The sequence below is a fragment of the Mustela nigripes genome, chromosome 2 (genome assembly GCF_022355385.1).
Source record: "Mustela nigripes isolate SB6536 chromosome 2, MUSNIG.SB6536, whole genome shotgun sequence".
Lineage (NCBI taxonomy): Eukaryota > Metazoa > Chordata > Mammalia > Carnivora > Mustelidae > Mustela > Mustela nigripes.
In genome coordinates this window covers 204537060-204558826 of record NC_081558.1, presented here as the reverse complement: position 1 = coordinate 204558826, position 21767 = coordinate 204537060, and the positions used below count along the sequence as shown (strand labels likewise).

General features: G+C 37.2%; 1 protein-coding gene across 6 annotated transcripts in view; it reads left to right on the top strand.

Annotated features, from left to right (window-relative positions):
• Positions 1–21767, top strand: part of GRIK1 (glutamate ionotropic receptor kainate type subunit 1) — a 390406-nt gene that overhangs the window by 351748 nt on the left and 16891 nt on the right. For all 6 annotated transcript variants that reach the window (XM_059392234.1, XM_059392239.1, XM_059392232.1 and 3 more), the window contains 3 exons: positions 2124–2341; positions 15451–15676; positions 20877–21127. In XM_059392234.1, coding sequence (XP_059248217.1) covers positions 2124–2341; positions 15451–15676; positions 20877–21127 — 695 coding nt within the window. The remainder of the gene's footprint in view (positions 1–2123; positions 2342–15450; positions 15677–20876; positions 21128–21767) is intronic.

Here is a 21767-nt window from a genome sequence, read left to right as displayed (position 1 = left end):
ATTATGCAAGTAATAAATTACTACCTTATCTTTTCATGAATGCAACAAAAGGATAAATTTGCAGCACAAAATCTATACCTATAAGCTAAGAAGATATACCTATTAACTGTACTACTTACTTCCCATGGCTATTTTATGAAATAAATGGTATTTTAATGATAACAACTAAAGATCTAAATAATATCACACTGCCAAAAGGCTGCTAGATCAATTAAGTACAAAGATATGAAATAACCTTGGGCATTAAGCATACGCAGTCACCCACAGGCACATAAATCCCATTAAACCACAAGATTAAAACAACAGCAACAAACTATCCCACTAAATCCTTGGAGGCAATTTAATGGAAACTATTATAAATCTGTGTAATATTACACACCCAGACTCATACAAACAAACAAAAGAAGGAAATACAAATTGCAATGAAACTACTTACCTCATTAAAAGAGAATAAAGCTCCCAGATACGTAAGAGCATTAGGAAAATGTATCTGTTAATTCAAAACCCAGAAACTCTGCTAACCTTGATCTGCTTATCATGAGCCTTGAGCTGGCTTTGATTTCATGAGCATTAGGTGTGTCTGTTTATAGATTAAATTTTAGTATAAACTCATTTATCTGTGTCCCCCATTCCATCTTCAGCCATTAACTCCAAAACTCCAAAACATCCAATCAGAATAGTGAAAGAATCTTTGAAAACAGATACTTCACCTGCTGAACGTTACCTTTTAGATTTTTATATTTTCCACTTTTTAACTGATGATATAAACTCACCATGTCTCTAAGTTCATGGAGGAAATGCTAAGTACAGAACCCATGGTGAATTTCAGGCAAGGGTAGTGGTCCAAAATCCACCCATGAATGAGGACGATTGGAGTGAACCCTGCATTCCCCCTTCTGCCCCTTTCTAATTCTACTACTAGATGGGGTTCAGGTTGACCAACAGTTTTGAGCTGGAGAGTTTTCACAAATGTTGACAATTTGTGTTGGTAAACTTGGCCCATATACCCTTTCTTTTAAGAGAGAAAGGTCCTCTCGGTAAACGTGTTACATGCCTCCCTATGTTATCTTTTACAAATAATAAACATCGGATGACATCTAAACATGTAAGTTTACCAGGAAAGGCCCCTTTCCACCTAAGAAATAGCCAGTCTTTGAAGTATAATAAAAAAACAAGCACTCTGGGGCACCTGAGTTGCTCAGTTGGTTAAGCATCTGCCCTCAGCTCAGGTCATGTCCCAGAGTCCCAGGATCAAGCCCCAGTAAGGGGCTCGCTGCTCAGCAGGAGTCTGCTTCTCCTTTAGCCCGTTAACCCACTCTTCCCACTCTTGTGCCTCTCACTCTCTCTTTCTCAAATAAATAAGTAAAATCTTAAAAAAAACATTTTAATAAATAAAAATAGAAATTAGCACTTTAAACAACAGTATGCTTTTCAGTGAATATATTCTTCTCAGTCCCACAAGAGTATACATTAAAAAAATAATTTTGACTTTAAAAGTAACATAAAACAATGGAAATTGATTTATCTACTGTCAAGTGTAGCTTTACCCTATTTCATTTGATTGTAAAGTCCTAAAGTTTTGTTAAAGTATAGGGACAAATGGCATAATATATTAATTTTTTATAAACGTTTCTCACATTCTTTCATCTTTAAATCAAAAATTCTTCAATCAAAAATAAGTTAGTGTTTCAAAGCTTTCATAGTTGTACAAAGACTGATAACATTTTATTTCACACATGCATGTCAGGTAGTTTAGTAAAAGCCCCAAGGTCTTAGAATTGACTTTTTAACAAAAACAAGCAAATAAACCCAAATCTAAGCAATTAAACTAACTCCATAAATGTTAGACATGGAATAGCCCAGGGTTAAAAAAAATCTAATACCATCAAATGTTGATAAATTATATTTTAAGCATTAGTTGCAATTAGTGATAAAAGATCATTTAGATGTTGCTCTATTTTCAAAAAAACACTTCTATTTCACCTACACACAAAAAAGTCCTTAATGGCTTTATAATTTTATGACATAAAAATACATTATTTCCCTAGACTAGTGTCAAATCATGAGTCTTTCGTCTTCTCTTAACTCTGTTTAACACTCTTACTCTGGTGATACCATCACAGGATCAGAGCTGATGCCCAAAGCTCTATCGACCAGAATAGTTGGAGGGATATGGTGGTTTTTCACCTTAATCATCATTTCATCCTACACTGCCAATCTGGCTGCCTTCCTGACAGTAGAGAGAATGGAATCCCCCATAGATTCAGCCGATGATCTGGCAAAGCAAACCAAGATAGAATATGGGGCGGTAAGAGATGGATCAACAATGACCTTCTTCAAGGTAAGAAACTGACAATGTATTCTCAAAGGTTTTCTCACACAGAGGGGAGGGGAATGTGGAATAAAAGAGTCTCTCCAAAAAAAAAAAAAAAAAGAAAAAGAAAAAGAAAAAGAAAGAAAGAAAAAAAAGATGTGGGCGATTTTGTTTTGTTTTGTTTTGTTTTGTTAATTAAACTTACAACAGCACACTCGCATTATAAGGAACCCATGCGCCCTCAGCAGTCACCATAAAGCAATTTCTCTGCCCCCTCTAGCCCCAATTTCGTACACTGAGATCCACAGATCAGTATGTTCTTCCTTTATACAAAAAAATAAAAAAGCTGTTTTCTGAACATAGTCCAACCACCCATTAACGAATAACTCATTCATGAAACCCGTAAAATAAAGATTCCTTAATCTGAATTTCTGATAATCAGATGCAGAATACTTGAATATCATTGTTTTGGTCTTTATGGTCTGTATTTAATGAGATAAAGGCAGATAATAAATCAATGTGTTGATACTGGAATTTATTTGGAGATTTAGAACAACAACAACAAAAAAATCCCCCGGGGATACCAGTCAAATATTGTGTCTGCCCCCAGAGTGGTCTGAAGCTTTCCAGTAGCCAGGATTGCCTTCCGAAGCACCAAAGAAGAATTAACTTAAAGTCAATATAGTTTTATTGTCAAGTGTATTTCATTGTTAAGTCTTTTTAATTACTTACTTAGAGTAGTGCAACTGATTTCTGCCTTGCTTATGGAATAAGCCTTAGTACTTTTATTATGAAATGCCAGATATCATAGCTCCCAGGGGTCGGGGCTACGGGGATGGATTCCAAAAGATCCAGGGAATTGTAGAGATAGCAAAAACACCTTAGAGATCAAGAATGTCAACCCTTCACTTTTCTAATGAAGAAAACAAAATCTTCAGAAACTAAATTATTTTTCAAATTCACAAAATTGATGCTAGACAGGGATGGATTAGAACCCTCTTTTAACTGTTCATGTGAAGAAAAAAAGAAAAACAGTTGTGCAACCAAAATAAACTCTAAAAAAAAACACCTGTGTCAAGGTTGCATACCTAGCTAACCAAAAACGAAGTTGTCACCTCAAGATTGAGTAGACAAAAACTGAGGAAGAATATTAATTTAGAACCAAAAAACCTAAGGGTGGGAAAATTGGGAATACTTCTTTGTACACCAGTATTGGTTCACAAAAATAGGTACTACCTATGCAGTAAATTTTAATTAATCAATTAATAATGATTAATAAATAAAAATTACTTTGCTTTAAGTACTTTGTTTAAAATTACTGTTTTAAAGTCCAGAGGGTTATTAAAAACTGAGTAACATGAAAAGTTAGGATTTGCTTTTCCCCTATATTAGAAAAAGATGATTTTTAAACATGCTTTTCACTTTAAGAAATACATCATTGATTTAGTAACTGTATAAAGTGTGGTGATTGTTCCCTAGACAAGTGTTGTTTTAAGGACAAGTGACATTAAATATATGGTATCCAAGTTTATGAAAGCCTGGATTTTTGTAAAATCAATAGTGTGAAGAGACAGAAGTTACCTCAAGCTAGTAATCTATCATGATACTTGTCAGAAACCAGAAAAGTTACCTGCAAGTCGTAAAGGACCAACGGACACTGCCAAAGTAGAACTGGGTATGTCTGAAAAAATATCTGAAATGATTTACCTCTTTTACCAGCATCAAAAAGTTTTAAAGTATCAGGAAGGAGGTAAGTAGAGGCAGAGAAGAGTCTGCTACCTTCTGGATGTATACTACAAATACAGAAGAGGGAGAGGCTGCCTGTTGCAAAGGCGATAGACCGGACTTTACTACTGTGCGAACAAGCTGTGTATTCACAAAGCACCGCTTAGCCTCGTTTTGCTCTGTTTCTGCTCCCATCTCTTGTATATCTAGGGTACCAGTCCCTGTTTTTTCCAGCAGGACCCATTGCAGTATGTTGGATAGTTTATTTCCCTACAACAGTCATGTGCCACTCTCACAACTTCTGCTCAAAGAGGGCCCCAGCTTGCTCCTTAGCCCTGAAAATGAGGCATGAATTAAAGTGGTCTCTCAGGTCACCAGGCAAATGATGAGTCAATAAGCATCTCAGGGAGAAAGAACGTGATGGTTGTACTAACAGCAATGAGAATACCAGCCTGCGGAGGACCCTGGCTCATGGCCACACACTCCGTTTGTAAATACGTATATTATCCCATCTGATCTTTACAAAGACCCGTTGAGGCAAAGACTAATATTACCCCCTTATCTGGAAGAAAATGAGGCACAGCTCAGTAAATATCGTTACCCGTACTTACAAAGCTGTCAGGACAAGAGCCAGGGTTCAGCCAAACTTCAGAGTGCTACAAGGGAAGCTCCTTGAGGGTAGAGAATTGCTCTGTTTTGTTTGCCATTACATCCCCGGAACCGAAAACAATGCCTGGCACATAGTAGGCACTCAGAGAACGTGTTTCAAAAGACGAACAAATGCAGTAATGAACTCTAAGACAGACGGAATTCATCAGAGGAGGGAGGGACAAAGGGGGAAAGGTACCAAGTGTCTTTGCCCATTCTGACTCCTGTCCTGAAATTCTACAGACCCGGGAGCTTATATAAAACAGACCTGTGTTTCTCACATTTCAGGGGGCTGGAAGTCTGACACCAGAGTGTCAGCATGGTCAAGTGAGGTCCCTGTTACAGGTCACAGACTCTTCATTATACCTTCACATGGCGGAAGGGGCAAGGCATCTCTCTAGAGCCTCTTTTATAAGGCACTAATCCCACTCATAAAGGCTCCATCCTTATGATTTAAACACTTCCCAAAGTCCTCACTTCCTAATATCAGCATCTTTGTGGGTTAAAGATTATCATATGAATGTGAGGGGGGACACATTCCAACCGCAGCAGGGGGGATGATAGAGACCCACACAGGAAGAGACACTGTTTCCATGTTCCTCAATGGACAAGTTAGCTTGCAGCCGGCAACCCTACTTATCAGGAAGGAATTTATTTGCAAAAAAGAAAACAAGGACTAAATCCGATTTAGTTTTCCCCTTGAGGGAGGCAAGCTGTCAGAAAGCTTCAGAGGGATACACAGGGTTTTTAAGCTGGATTATTCCACAAGGGAAAGAAACATTCCAGGCTTTTGGCTTTCAGGTTAGTTCCACCTTGAGTCACTGAGTGACAGGAGTTAATGGTCAAAAAACTCAGTCCTGGGGTGCCTGGGTGGCTCAGTGGTTAAATCCTCGGGTCATGATCTCAGAGTCCTGGGATCGAGCCCCACATCGGGCTCTCTGCTCGGCGGGGAACCTGCTTCCTCCCCTCTCTCTGCCTACTTGTGATCTCTGCCTGTCAAATAAATAAAATATTAAAAAAAAAAAAAAAAACTCAGTCCTGAGCCAGGTCTTCATTAATGTTTCACTTCTGCTGTGCTGTCAGGTTTCCCTCCCTCTCTCTCCTAATCAAAGACAATATCCTCTTGGGCTGTTGAATGAATAAGGAAAACCACCCTCGCCCAGTCTATCCTAGCACATTCTGACCCATTGTTGGGTCATCAGCTATTTGCACAGCTGGGTCTCATCTCCACTCAATCACAAGGAAACTTCTAATAAGAAGCATTTCCTTATTACACACAGTGTAACTTGAAGTGCTTTTGTTCCCGGGGGAAGGGATACATATATACATCTCCATCCCTTTGGCAACATCCAAATGGTAAAAATCTGTCTCTCTGCTTTCAAGTTGATTCTAAATTGTTTTTACAGCTATGGGATAGGAAATAGCAAAAAAGAAAGAACTATAGAAATTACCCAAATCCGTGAAGACACAAAACACACCAATCCTTCCTATCTGGTTTTTGTTTTTGTTTTTGTTTTTTAATTTATTTTTTATTTATTTTCGGCATAACTATTTATCATTTTTTCATCACACCCAGCGCTCCATGCAATCGTGCCCTCTATAATACCCACCACCTGGTACCCCGACCTCCCACCCCCCCCTTCAAACCCCTCAGATTGTTTTTCAGAGTCCACAGTCTCTCATGGTTCACTTCCCCTTCCAATTTCCCGCAACTCCCTTCTCCACTCTAACTCCCCATGTCTTCCATGCTATTTGTTATGCTCCACAAATAAGTGAAACCGTATGATTATTGACTCTCTCTGCTTGACTGATTTCACTCAGCATAATCTCTTCTAGTCCCATCCATGTTGCTACAAAAGTGGGGTTTTCATCCTTTATGATGGAGGCATAATACTCCATAGTGTATATGGACCACATCTTCCTTATACATTCGTCCGTTGAAGGGCATCTTGGTTCTTTCCACAGTTTGGCGACCGTGGCCATTGCTGCTATAAACATTGGGGTACAGATGGCCCTTCTGGTCTTTGAGTCATAAGCATTTAGAGAAGTTCCTCTTTGAAAAGTGTGGCCAGAAGTTGCTCACTAAACTTTTAATCAAAATCCATTGGCTTTATTCCCTAGACTTTTCTGCTTTTGTAGACAACACAACCCCAGATTTCAGGTTTATTTTATTTTCAACATAAAAAACAACAACAAAATTTAATTTTTTAAAGTAGCTCAGGTGAAATTGCACTACCATGTGAATTCAGGTAAGGCCGAAGGAATAAATTGACATCTATTAAGCAAGTGCTGGTCAAGGTGCTATGTGTCTGAGACAGGAGAGGCTGAAGCAGTTTTCCTTCCCTGAGTCATTTGTACATAGAACAACTACATTGGTCATCAGGGACTGTATTTACACAAGAGAACTAGGATTAAATCATAAATTCAATTCCACATGCATTCACTAGGCTTTAGATGGACAGCTAGAATTTGATATTGTCCATATAAAAAGGAACAACTCTTGGTTTTGTGGCCAAGGTCACTTGGTTTATGATGCTTTTTAAGCATCAAATTTTCTCAAAGTCATCAGCACTTTGAGTCTTAAAGTCTTAAGCACTGTGGATGATATAATACCCTTTTGGTCAAAGGGTCTCAGTTACCACTAGGCCAATTACCAAGACAAGGTTAAAGAGAGGCAGGGTATTTTTTATCAACCATCCAGGGACTGTTGAAGATGTGTGAGGAAATTCTCCAAATATCAGGGGATCTTTTATTTCTCCTTGTCAGGCTGTCAATTAGTAAACAGAATTTTTTATAAGTCAATGTTTTAATAATTCAGAACTTCAAGACACTTCACTTACAAGAAATTTTCAACAAACTCCCTTTTATTTTCCACTAAGAATAGTACTAATTAATACTATGATATTAACTATATTGGTTTCTCAGGTGTCTACAGAAGAATTGTTTAGTTCTTTCTATTTTTCCAAAAGCAGGAACAGTAAAGGTTTTCCATGACCTCCCGAAGCCCTCAGACCACCACCAGCATTGTCGGAAGTACAAAGGCCAGTCAGTTCATAGCCAAGCTGTGGATACAACTTGGGTGTAACTTCCCCAAGGTTGACATAACCTATTTCCTCTTTTATACTTAAATAAGTTGACAGCAAGGGCATTCAGCTGCAGTTTCCCCTTTCATAATGGAGCACGAAAACACTAGTTTTTCCATCTCTCATAGAAAGTTAGGAAAGTGTGAAAATTCTCTTTTATCTCCTTGATGTAATTGTTAATTACCTTTCAGAATAAATGGAAGAGTCTAAACTCTAGTTTTAGGACGACAATTTGGCAAGTCACATTTTTTTTTTTCCAGTTGAAGAAAGCATTGTCATAAAAAGTCTAAGAACATTTTGAGACCTGAATAAGGAGGATTTTCCAATGCCCCTTGCAAACCAGCATTCAAACTGGATAATGGTGCTGGTCCATTGTTCAGAGATTGAGGATACCGCCCATCACCTCAGGAAATACACCTAACACCAGTTGCTGGGATATGATTTAAAAGTTATGGTGAAGTGCTTCAGAGTGCCTGCTCTAGAGCCAGACAGCATAGCTTCAAATTCTGACTTTACCACTTATTAGCTACCTAGACCTTGGCAAGTTCTTTAAGCTCCACACCTTGATTTCCTTTTCTGTTTTTTGAGGATAATAGCTAACTCATGAGATTATTTTAAAGAATAAATGACTAAATAGGTCATGTGTTTACAGTACCACTTGACCAATTGTAAACAATCAGGAAGTCAGATATTATAATTTCAACTACCGTCATCACCATTAGCATTCAATACTCACCCCTAGCTATTACTCCTACCTTTTCAGTCTTAGTGAATTTAAACAAACAAACAGACAGACAGACGGACAGACAAAAACTCTATGTTAGTCTTTGATCGACTCTCTTACTGTCAGTGATCTCTGGAAGGTGTGCCTTCTGCTAATGGGCAGAGGAGTCCAGAGGGAGTGCCTGTGCCCAAGATCTCAAAGACCTTCAGAGACGAGGCCAGACAAAAACCTTAGTTTTTGGAAGCTTTCTTAGGTACATACGTGGTGTTGGCAGAGGAACCATTTCCAGATGGTAGATAGCCATCCAGATGGTAAGGCTGTCCTTAGAATTCAGCTGAGAAGCAAAGTAAGGTAGTTCAGAAGGATTCATTTCAGTTTATATATTTTCTAGGATCCCCAGTCATAGCTCTAGTCATTGCACATGAGGTTGGCATTGTAAGAGGTAGGAGGGGGAAGGTATAAAATTGTGTGCAGCGCTAAAGCCCTGAAGAGCAGTAAAGAGAAAAGATGCACACAGACCTGTTAAACACAAGGCAACAGGTGGTTTAGGAGCCTGTCTTGTACAGACAAGAAGTGGTGTGAACAGAAGTCCTTGTGAGCCAGAAGGGTAGAAAATACTCATGTAAGAAATGTTTCTCAGTAGAAGCTTGCCTTGTAACACATCACTGTCCTCTCAGACCCAAACAAGAGGATTACACAGATTATATGATTCAGTCTAAAAAGACTTGGATAAAATAGGTTTAAAAAAATCGTAACAGGCTTGTCATTTCTTGCTTTCATGGTCTAGGGACTTTGGACTGGCTATGGGAATAAGGGACTCTCTAACCTTTATAATCTCCTTCCAGGGAGTAGTTAGGAGCTGTTATCAACCCCAAAGACATTTCAAGAAAGTTATTGAACACCACACCAGTGGAACTGAGGCAATGAGCCATTATGGGGAGACAGGTTTCAGACAGAATGTCGTACAAGGAAGCACAAAATGAAAGACATTTCTCAGACTTCTCTGCATAAGAAGATATTAGCTTGTGTTTGAAAGATTCAGCTAATTTTACAACCAGTACCCAAAATGTTAAGTCCCCATTTGTTAAAAATGTATCTGTTTGGGAAAAAAAAAAATCCATGAGGTCAATTAAGGTTAGCCTTTTTCAAATCCTGGTATATTGCCTATAATGGACAAATCTTTAACTCTAGACAGGAGAAAAGCATGAAAAATGTTTTAGCAAAGGTGTTTAAATCTCACTGAGGGAATTTTTTAAAGGGAGCACATGAATTTTTAAAACCTTGAAGATTCTGCAAATGTCATAACTTTCTATCAATTCAAGATAAGAGCACAATCAACTGCAATGATCATATTACATACATTTGAAAGACAGAGGCCCTCACTGTAAGTATAAATATTTTCTTCTGAGATCTTCTTTCAAAGGGATTTTTGTAAATTAAGTCATATTTTTAAAATTCCATGAGAATATATTACTTAATGAAACAATATGTTTAAATTATGAGTTAAAATTATTATTTTAAAGGCAAATTACCTCTGATGTGTCTGCTTCAAAAGCTTGGATTTCTACCTAAATGATTTCCAGGTCTCTAACTGATTTTTTTTTTATATATATATTTTTATCCCCAGGGGTACAGGTCTGTGAATCACCAGGTTTACACACTTCACAGCACTCACCAAAGCACATACCCTCCCCAATGTCCATAATCCCACCCCCTTCTCCCAAACCCCCTCCCCCCACCAACCCTCAGTTTGTTTTGTGAGATTAAGAGTCACTTATGGTTTGTCTCTCTAACTGATTTTTAATATTTATCTTAAATCAGGATTTATCTAAAGAAAAAGTAATTAGAAGATTTTAAAATGTAACTATTTGGCATTTTATTTGTTCAATATGGCTATATTCACCATATTCATAATAGCATTTTTGATAAGACAACAAAGATAAAATATTAATAATTTATTCCCAGTGTATATGTATGCATGTGGGGTTATGGATATATATATAAATAATCATATATAAACATGGATCTATATGTAAAGTCTTCAGACATATTGGTCTTACGTAGAATTGCACAATTGCTCATTCTAAGTAATAAGATTATATACCTCCAATGTAGAAGCCCTATAACCCGATTGAAGAAATAATGTGATAAATCATGCTTTTCTCAGTACAAACGAGAAATTAAAAGGATATGTCTATAAAATGGAGGTTCTATTGGTCTTAAGACTCTCTTATGCTACAGAATCTACACCTGTTTTACATGTTATAACAGAAACCCTGCAACGGCAAACAACAGAATTATATAAAATATAAAATGCCATTAAAGGAAAAAAATAGAAACAATATCCACACTTCCTTCTAAGTTCCAACTGTCACACTTTTGAAAATACAATCTAATTTTTTATATATGTTATCTGCCTAACTTTATGCCATATATTAGATGTTGACTACAAGAGGTGCAACAGTTCTGATTATCATAGAAAAATAGCACCACCACTTACTAAAGTTGTCTCTTTAGAGAATTTAGCTGTTAAAACGTTAGCCAAACCATGAGTTTGTTGCTTGGTGTATTGAAACAAATAGCTGATTCCTTGTTGGTTAAGAACACAGAGCCTGAAGCCAGATTTCTGGAATCAAATCCGAGCTTTATCATTTCCTCATGTGGCATTCTGATTTCTCACATATAAAAGAGGCATAAAAATGGCATCTTTCTCAAATGATCACGCTGAAGATTAAATGAATTAATATACACAAGGTGCTTAGAACAGTGCTTGGCAAATAGTAAACACTGCAGATTCTGGTGATTATTACTATTTTCAGTAAGTACTTTTTAACTGAACACAGACACATTGTAAATCATTTTCCAGTGAGTATTTAACTTGCATGAACTATAGGGGGAAAAAGAGAAATAAATGATGATCATCAAATAGAGATACAGTAATACTCCCTTATAACGGATTTTAGATGAAAATATGCTTAATCTTTGCCAACAGTGTTTCATCAGCAACAGAACAGCCACATAATCAGGTTTAACCAGGCAAAATGAAATTATCTAAAACTGATGCTCTTACAGTATTTGGAAAAACAAAAACAAAAACAAAAAACAATTTCAGATTTAATAAATAAGACTTCAGTTTTAAGTACTTTTGCTAAGAAACTCAGAGTACTTTACAAATATTCTAATTAACCTCTGACATATTCATTGAAACAAGAGGCATTCACTGTTTCTATTTTTAAAATATATATTATTAAAACTATGTAGCAAGCTGAGACTCCAGAAGATTTAGAAGCACAAAAATATCTGTCATTCAAATAGTTTCATTTAAGAATTACTAAGATTTGTGTCTTAAAAATGGAAAATCTGTTAAAAAGAAATAAACCTAACTACTACAAAAATAGTACTTTTTGACCTAACAAAAATAAACATTGCAGAACAGGGCGTGACAACGGACAGAACTCAGAAGTAAAGAGGAAAGAGACCCTGATTCTGTTCTGGCTCTTTCACTAACCAAATGTGACCTTCCGCATGTCTCCAAAGTTAGGACTTGGATAAGTGAAATGAAGGAGCTGGTCCAGAGAATAGAATGTAAGGGTTAAAGAATCCTTAAGGGAAACTCTTCCAACCATGAAGTTCTTTTTGTAGGCTTCAAAGGTGGAAAACGGACTGTGTCCTAAGGTGCTGAGTCACCCAGAGGTATTTCTAATAGTTAAAAAGTTATTCTGTAGCCACATTTTGGGAGTCTTTCTGAATATCTACGCTCCTCTGCTTCTCAAATAGTCTGTAATTCCAAATGTGGAATACAATGGTGTCCCACAAAAGCAAAATTTCTAAATAATGAAAGGGAATTTTAGCTGAAAACCGAAGGGTGCTAGTCTATGATCCATTTTGTTTACCATTATTAAGCCGCATCAAAAATGGCAAGGGGGCGGGGGGGCGGGGGGGCCTGGGTGGCTCAGTGGATTAAGCCGCTGCCTTCAGCTCAGGTCATGATCTCAGGGTCCTGGAATCGAGCCCCGCATCTGCCTCAGCATCCTTGCTAAGCAGAAAACCTGCCTCCCCCTCTCTCTTTGCCTGACTCTCTGCCTACTTGTGATCTCTCTCTCTCTCTGTCCAATAAATATAAATAAATAAAATCTTAAAAAAAAAAAAAGAATGGCAAGGGGTTGGGGGTCAAAGAAATTTAGACTGTTTCCTGTATCTTCAACTTGACCAAGTCCTCTACCAAGTGGTAGTTTTCTTACTGGGAGCCAGTTCTGCCCTCATCACTGCAAAGGAGTCCATACCAGCTAGTCTTCCCCTCTGGCACCACAGGGAGTTCAGGTCAGGAACAACCTTCTACCCTGAGAAGAAAGAAGTAGATGTGGTTGAATTAAATCCATGACCTCCAGCTCCACAGAACATCACTATGCCTGTTGTGTTGTGAGGATCATGCCAACTCGGGAGAAATGGTGTTAGCAAGCTGTGATGGGACAAGAAAAGAAATTGAAAGTAGAAGTTGAGAATTTTTGTTCATAGATATTGTGGTACATGATGATGGATTCCTTGAGTGTAGATGACTTTGAGGGCTGTTGAGTTCTTTTTGTGAGCCACATGTTATACAAGCCACATGCTAGCTACATATCGTAAGACCATAGATAGGTCTTTCATGTACTGAGAAATTAGACAACCCCCCACATCAGATAATTTGAGAACATATCTGATGGGGCTCAATGACATGCTTGTAGGTTTTGAGTTGAATCTTTTCATCTCCTTCCATGTCCTTTAAGACCTGGACTCCCCACACTAGTCCATTTACCATGAATGAACTCATAATTTACTTTGTTTTGTCCTCAACGTCCTTAAACTAAAAGTCCAGTATTCTAACTATTTATAACATTCATTTTTAATAAAAGTTAAGTATGATTAAAAATGGATGTTTCATGGGATTTTTTAATGTGGAGGCTGACTCTAAGTTTGTGTTAACATGATACAAAGTAGCAAACTGCTTCAGGGAATAATATAAATCCGTGAATTTAAGTTAGAGTGTTACAGGCAGAGAAAATAAGATTAAAATCAACCTCAGAGGAAATTTGGCAATAAGGACATCCGCTTCCCCCAGATCATCATGGTCCAGTGGAAAGAGTCCTGGGGTCCTGTATTAGCTCCGCTACTGACTAGTTCTGTGACTTTGATGAAGTCTCCAAAACTTCTATAGCAAAATTTCCTCCCCTCCCGGAAACAGCGGCTTGAATGAGTAAATTTCTAAAGTCTGTGACAACTTTAAAATTTCATACTTCTAAAAAATCTATTTCACTTAACATAGTTTCCTGAAGGAGGAAAATTTTTCCCAGCTGTGCATTTACTACCAAAAGACAGACTGACATCCCTGTACTCCTTCAAGTAGTTCTTTATTACAAATTTAACATTATCTATCTGTTAGAGGTTGAAATCACACACCAAATGAGACATTGACCCTGATCCAAAAAAACATGCTTTTGTTATGGACACATGAGCTCCAATTTGCAGATATCTCTAGGGTTGAGGAGTAATTCACAGGGGCCTAATCATGACAGAATGGGTTCCATAAAATACCAGTATCTATAAGGTACTGTTTATTGAATTGTTGTTTGTCTCACAAGACCTTTCTCAGGGGGATCTTCAAATGCCTAACAATCCAAAATAAAGCCATCTGTCCTCCCTTTACTCATAAAGTCTACAGCATTAACCCAGGTCCTAAATAGAGTTAGGAATTAACTGAGCCCCCAGGAACACTTGAGAATGAATAACCACGCCAGAGTTGATTCCACAGGTATTCCATTTATTGCTTATGGCCCCAAATCATGTTTTAAGCTTCTCTGCACTCTTAAGATGATAGACCCGATGCCTGCCAAAGAAGCTGTCTCATGTGTGGGGGCAGGAATTAGTTCGGAATTATCAGTAATTTCCATAATGTCTTTCATTTTCAAAATAAATGGAGGGGAGTGTTGATGCAAATGAAGACAAATTCAGGAAAAAAAATGGAAAAATATGGAAATTACAGAGTAAAATGTAAAATGCCTAATCATAAATCATTACTCAAAAGAATAGAAAATCCATACCCAAGCAATATGAAAACTAAGGCAGCATACTTTAACAAAGAAAGTATGATAATGAGATAATGAAATGTATAGATGCAGATATCATAAGCATATTTATGGTTTATTATTGAATCTATCAAAAAGCTGAAGAATAAGGGGAAAGACAACATCATAGAACACTTTGAAATGAAATATTCAGCTCTCATTTTCTAAAATATAGTTGCAATTGAAATTTAGTATATATATTAAAAAGCATATAAGTACAGTATGAAGAATTTTCTGATCTGAATTTCAGCTTGAAAAGAACATTTGTATTCTAAGTTTTCCAGAGAAGATATGAATGAATGGAAGTTCTTTCATAAACAAAGCAGTAATAGCATGTGATTTATCTCGGGGCTGCCCCCAGCAAAGGCATGCTGTATCAGGTCCAGAGATGTACATACCAGAAGATAGTAAAACAGTGCCTGCTGAAGTTGAGGGGATAAAGGGGAATGGAGTCCATGAAGAGAGTCCTGGAGTGAGCTAGTCATTCCTTGGCCCAGTATGCCTTGAGGAATTTGTTCTTAGTGACCACAGTCCATTAGGTAAATGCTGTCATCAATACCAGTGTTCTTTCTTCCCTAACAGAAAGCAACATAAGGACTTTGAGCCAATATCTTATACTGTTAATCGGCAAGATCTCCTCCCTTTCCTCCATAGCTGCCTCAGAACTTCCAGTGTTTTCCTGTAGTAATTGGGCTCTTCTTAACTACCAAACTGAAGTCCAGGGATCCACCATACTGGTTCTCTACCTGAAAAGAGAGACTCTCTATACTACTTGGACCACTGGGATCTTGAGTAGCTTTAGGATGCATTTTCTCAGCACTCCTCTGCTGGTGGGTGTTCTTTCTTTCCCTGCAGAAATCAAGGATATCCACCTATGAGAAGATGTGGGCTTTTATGAGCAGCAGGCAACAGACAGCCCTGGTTAAAAATAGTGATGAAGGAATCCAGCGAGTACTCACCACTGACTATGCCCTGCTGATGGAGTCCACCAGCATTGAGTATGTGACGCAGAGAAACTGCAACCTCACTCAGATTGGGGGCCTCATTGACTCTAAAGGTTACGGAGTGGGAACACCTATCGGTAAGAGAGGCAAAGCATGAGCCAAGAGTAGACAGGCAATGTCGGTTATGAAGGATAGAAGGGAGTAAACTCAGAGATATCTACTCCACACTCCGAGAAGTTCTACAATACATATGGTGGACTAATCAATAAGGGAAACATCCATACAGGTCGAGGCATGTTTTGAATTGACAATTCCCAAATATTTAAATTAATGAACTTTCAACCCACTGTTTCTTTAAAGCTCTACCATTACATACCTGGTTAAGTGTACCAACTTTATTATTTTACTCTCAAAAAAATATCTTTAAAAGAATATCTTCCTGACTAATCCTCTTAACATTATTGTCTTCAGTACCTATACATGCCTATCTAGTTATTCTTTCTTAAATTATATAGGAATATATCAAAATTAATTGTGCATATAGATGCTGAAAGTTGAAAGGTTAGAATTCTATATCTATAAAAGAAGAAAGATGAAGATTGAGTTATTCTTTGGCAATATGTTAGATACAATCAAGGATAACTATCTAAAACCTCCAAATATTGCTATTTCTGTATTTTGTGCTATTGTTTTCCTAGGGATATCATTGCCTTGCAGGCATATAACAAGGTTTTCTTGCATTCTTAACACATAGAACTGTGTTCTATATTTAAGGAACAATTATGAGCTCTCTCTCTATAGAAAAACTGTATCATACAAGATTTGGGTTTGGTGGTAATCTGCTTCTCTCAAGTGAATGATTAGTAATTTTGTGGTAAAATTTCCAAAGAAGAGAAATCAGGGGCCACCTTAGACCACTGGATAGTCTAATAAGCTGATATCTTGGTTAAAATCAAGTCATATTATTAAGGATCCAAGATAGATTAGTTTTGCTTATTTATGTTATTATTTTTGTTGTTTGAAGCAGATTGTCCAGTTCAACCCTTAACATTAAACAGAGATCACAAACACAAATGCTTATAGAGGCTAAGGAGACACCATAACTGAATAAACTTGTTTGCTTGAGAATATTCCTATAGGGAATGGTAACAACTATGGAAACTTAGAGACTATGTGGTCATTCAAAGGGGGAAGTTGTCTTTCAGGCTAGTGAATTTCATATGTGGGAATTTAAATACAAGTTATTAAATGTTTTATTTTTCTTTTTTTTTTTTTTTAATTTTTTATTTTTTATAAACATATATTTTTATCCCCAGGGGTACAGGTCTGTGAATCACCAGGTTTACACACTTCACAGCACTCACCAAATCACATACCCTCCCCAATGTCCATAATCCCACCCCCTTCTCCCAAACCCCCTCCCCCCGGCAACCCTCAGTTTGTTTTGTGAGATTAAGAGTCACTTATGGTTTGTCTCCCTCCCAATCCCATCTTGTTTCATTTATTCTTCTTCTACCCACTTAAGCCTCCATGTTGCATCACCACTTCCTCATATCAGGGAGATCATATGATAGTTGTCTTTCTCTGCTTGACTTATTTCACTAAGCATGATACGCTCTAGTTCCATCCATGTTGTTGCAAATGGCAAGATTTCATATCAGATAAAGGACTAGTGTCCAGAATCTATAAAGAACTTAGCAAACTCAATACCCAAAGAACAAATGTTTTATTTTTCATTTAAAAAAATCAGATTTTAGGTGGACTGTCCAAAATGTTAGAACATTTAGTCCCAAATTCATTAAAAAAAAGACGGCATATCTTATATTCAAATTTTGATCAATATTAATTTAATTAACCAGATAAAGACCAACTTTATTTATCTTTTATTATGAATACACAACCAATTTGATTCCTTGCTGTCTAGCTGTTGTTAGAAATATATACTTTGGAGAAATAAACTTTAGTATTATTATTATTATCATTATCAAGAATGAATTCTAAAGAAATCTGAAAAATGATTGAGTTGGGAAACCTATAACTACTTTTTGTCCCTTTATTTTCAATAACTTCCCTGATGAAAATACCAATATTGCTAGTTAAGTGTATGTGTGTGTATATATATATTTTTTTTTCCCCCCAATTGGTAAACTCTCCTTTGATTAAGTGAACATGTTCTGCAGGAGTCTCAGTGGGATTGTTAGACACTAATTAAAAGAATGTTATGAGTCTTTTTGTAAAACAATCTACTATCTCCTTAACCAACCTCGGTCACCTCATTTTCCATAATAGGCATGAGGAGCGTTAGATAGATGCTTTTTTTTATATATATATACAACAATTTCTGATTTTAGTTAAATGGACCAAAAGTCAGACAAAAGTACTAGGAGTGGGTTGCTTTTACCTGAATCTTCAAAATCAAGACCCTAAGATTGATTTTGTTATATTCTACATCTTCTCAGAGGAGCAACTGTGGTTCCCTAATAGAACTATGTTTAGATTAAATTATAGAGTTGAAAACTGCACTTTCCTCATTTTATCTTCCACCTCATAAGCCCACCTTGATCACCTTCAACACTACTCCTTGTTCACCAAATTTCCTATCTGGTAACGAGGAGAGAAAATAGCATCGTGTATCATTCCTTCTGAGAATATTTGTACTTTACTACGATACTTTTAATGAATGAATACAACACTGAAGTTAAAGTTTGGGAGTAGGGAGAATGGAAAGGAAGCAAGAGGCTTCTTTCTGCAACAGTCCTAAATTAATGCAGCAATTTGAAAATGACTTTGTCCTCATGTAAACGAAGCTCAACGAGTATCACAGCATTGTATATTATATGATATAGAGATTTGAGTGTTTCCATGCAGTTTCCAGCCTCATCCATACTCTGACACACAAGTTCCAAAGTTGAAAAGCTCTTCCCCCTCCCTAGATGAAAAGAAATACACTCCAGGAATTTTTCATACTGGTTATAAACCTGTCAGGCTTTTAAACCAAAAACGATGAAGGAATAATTGGAACAGATGGCAGACCTCAGAGAGAATACATCCATTGGGAATACAGCTGTTGGATAAATTTGTGAGATGTTTCTTCTATGATGAATTGACTCTTTAAGAAAGCTCAGTTGCTATTCAGGAAGATCTGTGTGTATACATATATATTTTTTCAAGTCACTTATAATAAATCACTTCTGAAGTCACTCAGTCCACTTAAACAACAACAACAAGACTGAAGCTAACATATATTCAGATACAAAAAAATTCTCCACACAATTCTGGTCTTGCCCTCCCTGACTCCCCGAAGGAGCTAAACTCTTTCCCATGGTCAAAGATTAGCAAAGTCGGCTCAGTCACAACACAAAATTGAAAACTTTGCTTCTCTGAGACTCTCAGGACAGTAGCTCTGGAAATGTGCCTCCTAAGGGATTTAAAAATAAAACTTCAGGAGAATGAGAGCAGTTACAGCTTAAACAGGTTACCAAGAGGCTGGAAATTACCTTCCTTAGAGAACAACTTTAAATGGAGATCCGATCCCCGTCTGTCTGAAATGTTTTAGGTATTGTGCAGCCTGAAGGCAGAAGGAGAGCGTCAGTCAACATTTATTGAGTGCCCACTGTGTATACTGCTATGATTACAGCAGCAACCGCCACCATAAGAATCATTCTTAATGCTCTTCAAAGCATTTTCTTGTACATTAAAGCAAAGCTCTCCTGGTTCACTTAATTGCTCACATGCTATGGGTATGTTAATGATGCTAATTTTGACACTAACCATTATTCTGGGGGTGTTTAAGCAAGCAGCCAATATCTTTTAATTTGGCATACAAGAGTCATTTTCTCACCAAAAAAAAAATCTATTCTTCTAATTGACAAGCCACAATCTAACCCCAAAATATTTTGCCCTTCTTTTAAATTTGATTTTGAGTACTAACAATCACTTTAGGAAGTTTTGGGAAGGAAGAAAGAAAAATGACACATGCCACAATGTTAACCTTCTGTTTTTCTGACATAAAGCATACCACAGAACATAAGGTTTGTGTATGTGGAGACTGAAGGCAGGAAGAGGGGCAGGCTGTGGGGTAAAGCAAGCAGCTTTCAGGGAAATAACACTAAGTGAGAAGTAAGAGAAAATGAGTTAAGTCCTTGCCAGTAACTAGTACTTTTACTCATACTTTCACATTCTAAATTTCTTCAAAGCTAAAATACATGGACGGGTCTATATGATTTTTAAGATTTCTTTTGGTTCTAAGATGACCATTTTTTCTATTTTGTTTGATTTTTGCATTTTTTTATTTCTACCAAGAAGAACTATTTAAAGTTTTCAATGGAAAGAGTGAGGGTATACTACCTTTCTACTGAGTAGAATAAATACCAACAAAAATTCTTAGCATCTAATGAGAAATTGAGTAAATGCATCTTACCATCTTTTAAAATCTTCTTTTGCATTAACTGGCATCAGAAGCCAGTACTGGGCCAGCTATGGCTACAGTACTATCTAACCCTAACATAATTAGAAGTTCAGTGACATTACTAGATGATTGAGCCTAAAAGATATCAGTGAAGTCTTTGCAAATTTTCCAAACCTTGTGGAATTTTTAAAACCTTGGAAGTATTTCAATCCTAATCTTAATAGTATGTTACTAAGTATATTAGTCAGTATGGACTAATTACTATAACCAACATCTGCTATGTTCAAGTGGCTTACACCGTAAATGTTTGTTTGTTGACCTTGCCATGGTCCAGTGCGCATTGAAAGAGAGACTGCTTCATGCAGCTATCCTGGTACCCATACTCCTTCCAGTTGGTGGTTCCACTATCCCTAGTGACTTGAAGTCTTTTCCTTCCTACTGCATATTTGGGGAAATGGAGAGAGAAAGTAGAGGATGATGTTGGGAGAATGTGAGGTAGAACTGGAACTGGGAAATGTCTAGCTGCTGTCTAGGAAGAAGATAAGATGGCACTGGTGACTGTCTAGCCAGGCTGTCACAATGTTAGACAATTGAGAAAAAACAGAATCTAAACAGTGAAATCCACCAGTGTGGGAAAAGATTTATGGGAAGTTCACCAGAAGCAGGGGGCTGTCACAGAATTCCCAGCTCATCTTTTCCTTGTTTAAAAGGAACCGACAGTCTGAGCAAGAGTTAATCTCAGCACGTCAACTATCCATTCTCCAATTGCTTAGAACTTCAGAATACAGAATTCAACCTCTATGCCCTTTGCTAGTCATTGTGTGGATTGGGGTTTCCCAAAAGCCATAAAGTTGTTACCTTTAAGACAATAATCCCTCTTGATGTCGTCAACCTTTTGGTGACCAATATCCAAATGAACTTCCTTACAGGCTCTCCTTACCGGGATAAAATCACTATTGCTATTCTTCAGTTACAAGAAGAGGGCAAGCTGCATATGATGAAAGAGAAGTGGTGGCGGGGGAATGGCTGCCCCGAGGAGGACAACAAAGAGGCCAGTGCTCTGGGAGTAGAAAATATTGGAGGCATCTTCATTGTTCTGGCTGCTGGACTGGTCCTTTCTGTATTTGTAGCCATTGGGGAATTCATATACAAATCCCGGAAGAACAATGATATTGAACAGGTGAGTCATCACTTTCTAAGACTGGGTAGTTTTAGTTTGCATTATATGTCTTAAATTTGGGGGTTTAAAGATGCCTGCCCTTTTTGGTAACAGTCTATTGAATTAGATGCCCAGAAGAGCCATTTCTGAGTTAGAGCAAAGAGCTATTGAATCCCTGCCAGGTGCTCCTGGCATTGTAGCCCCATCATTTATTAATGAGAAGAAGGAAGCGCCTTATATACTAAATCCAATTAGCACTATTTGGAATGGCAGTGCAGAAATTCCAAACTCAGTTAATTTCTTGGACAGTTATTTGCTCTTAAGATAGAAAACCTAGATAAAGCAAGCATGAAATAAATCCGAAATTGGAAAAGTTATAAAAAGATCTTTGAGATAAATGTTACCATCCTTTCTTTAAGTCTAGATGCTGAGCACATGTACTAATGCAAAGCAATTTACATAAAGATATAAATGAGGTATTTTGTAACTGAGCATTCACCTCTCTCGAAATATGATTCTTAAAAGGATAATTCACCAATTTGGGGAGGCCCAGGAATATGTTAAATTATACAGAGTGACAATAAAACATATTAGAGACTTTATTTTTCCAAATCGTATTTAGGATTATAGTTGATTTCAGTAGTTGATCATTTTTGCCTGT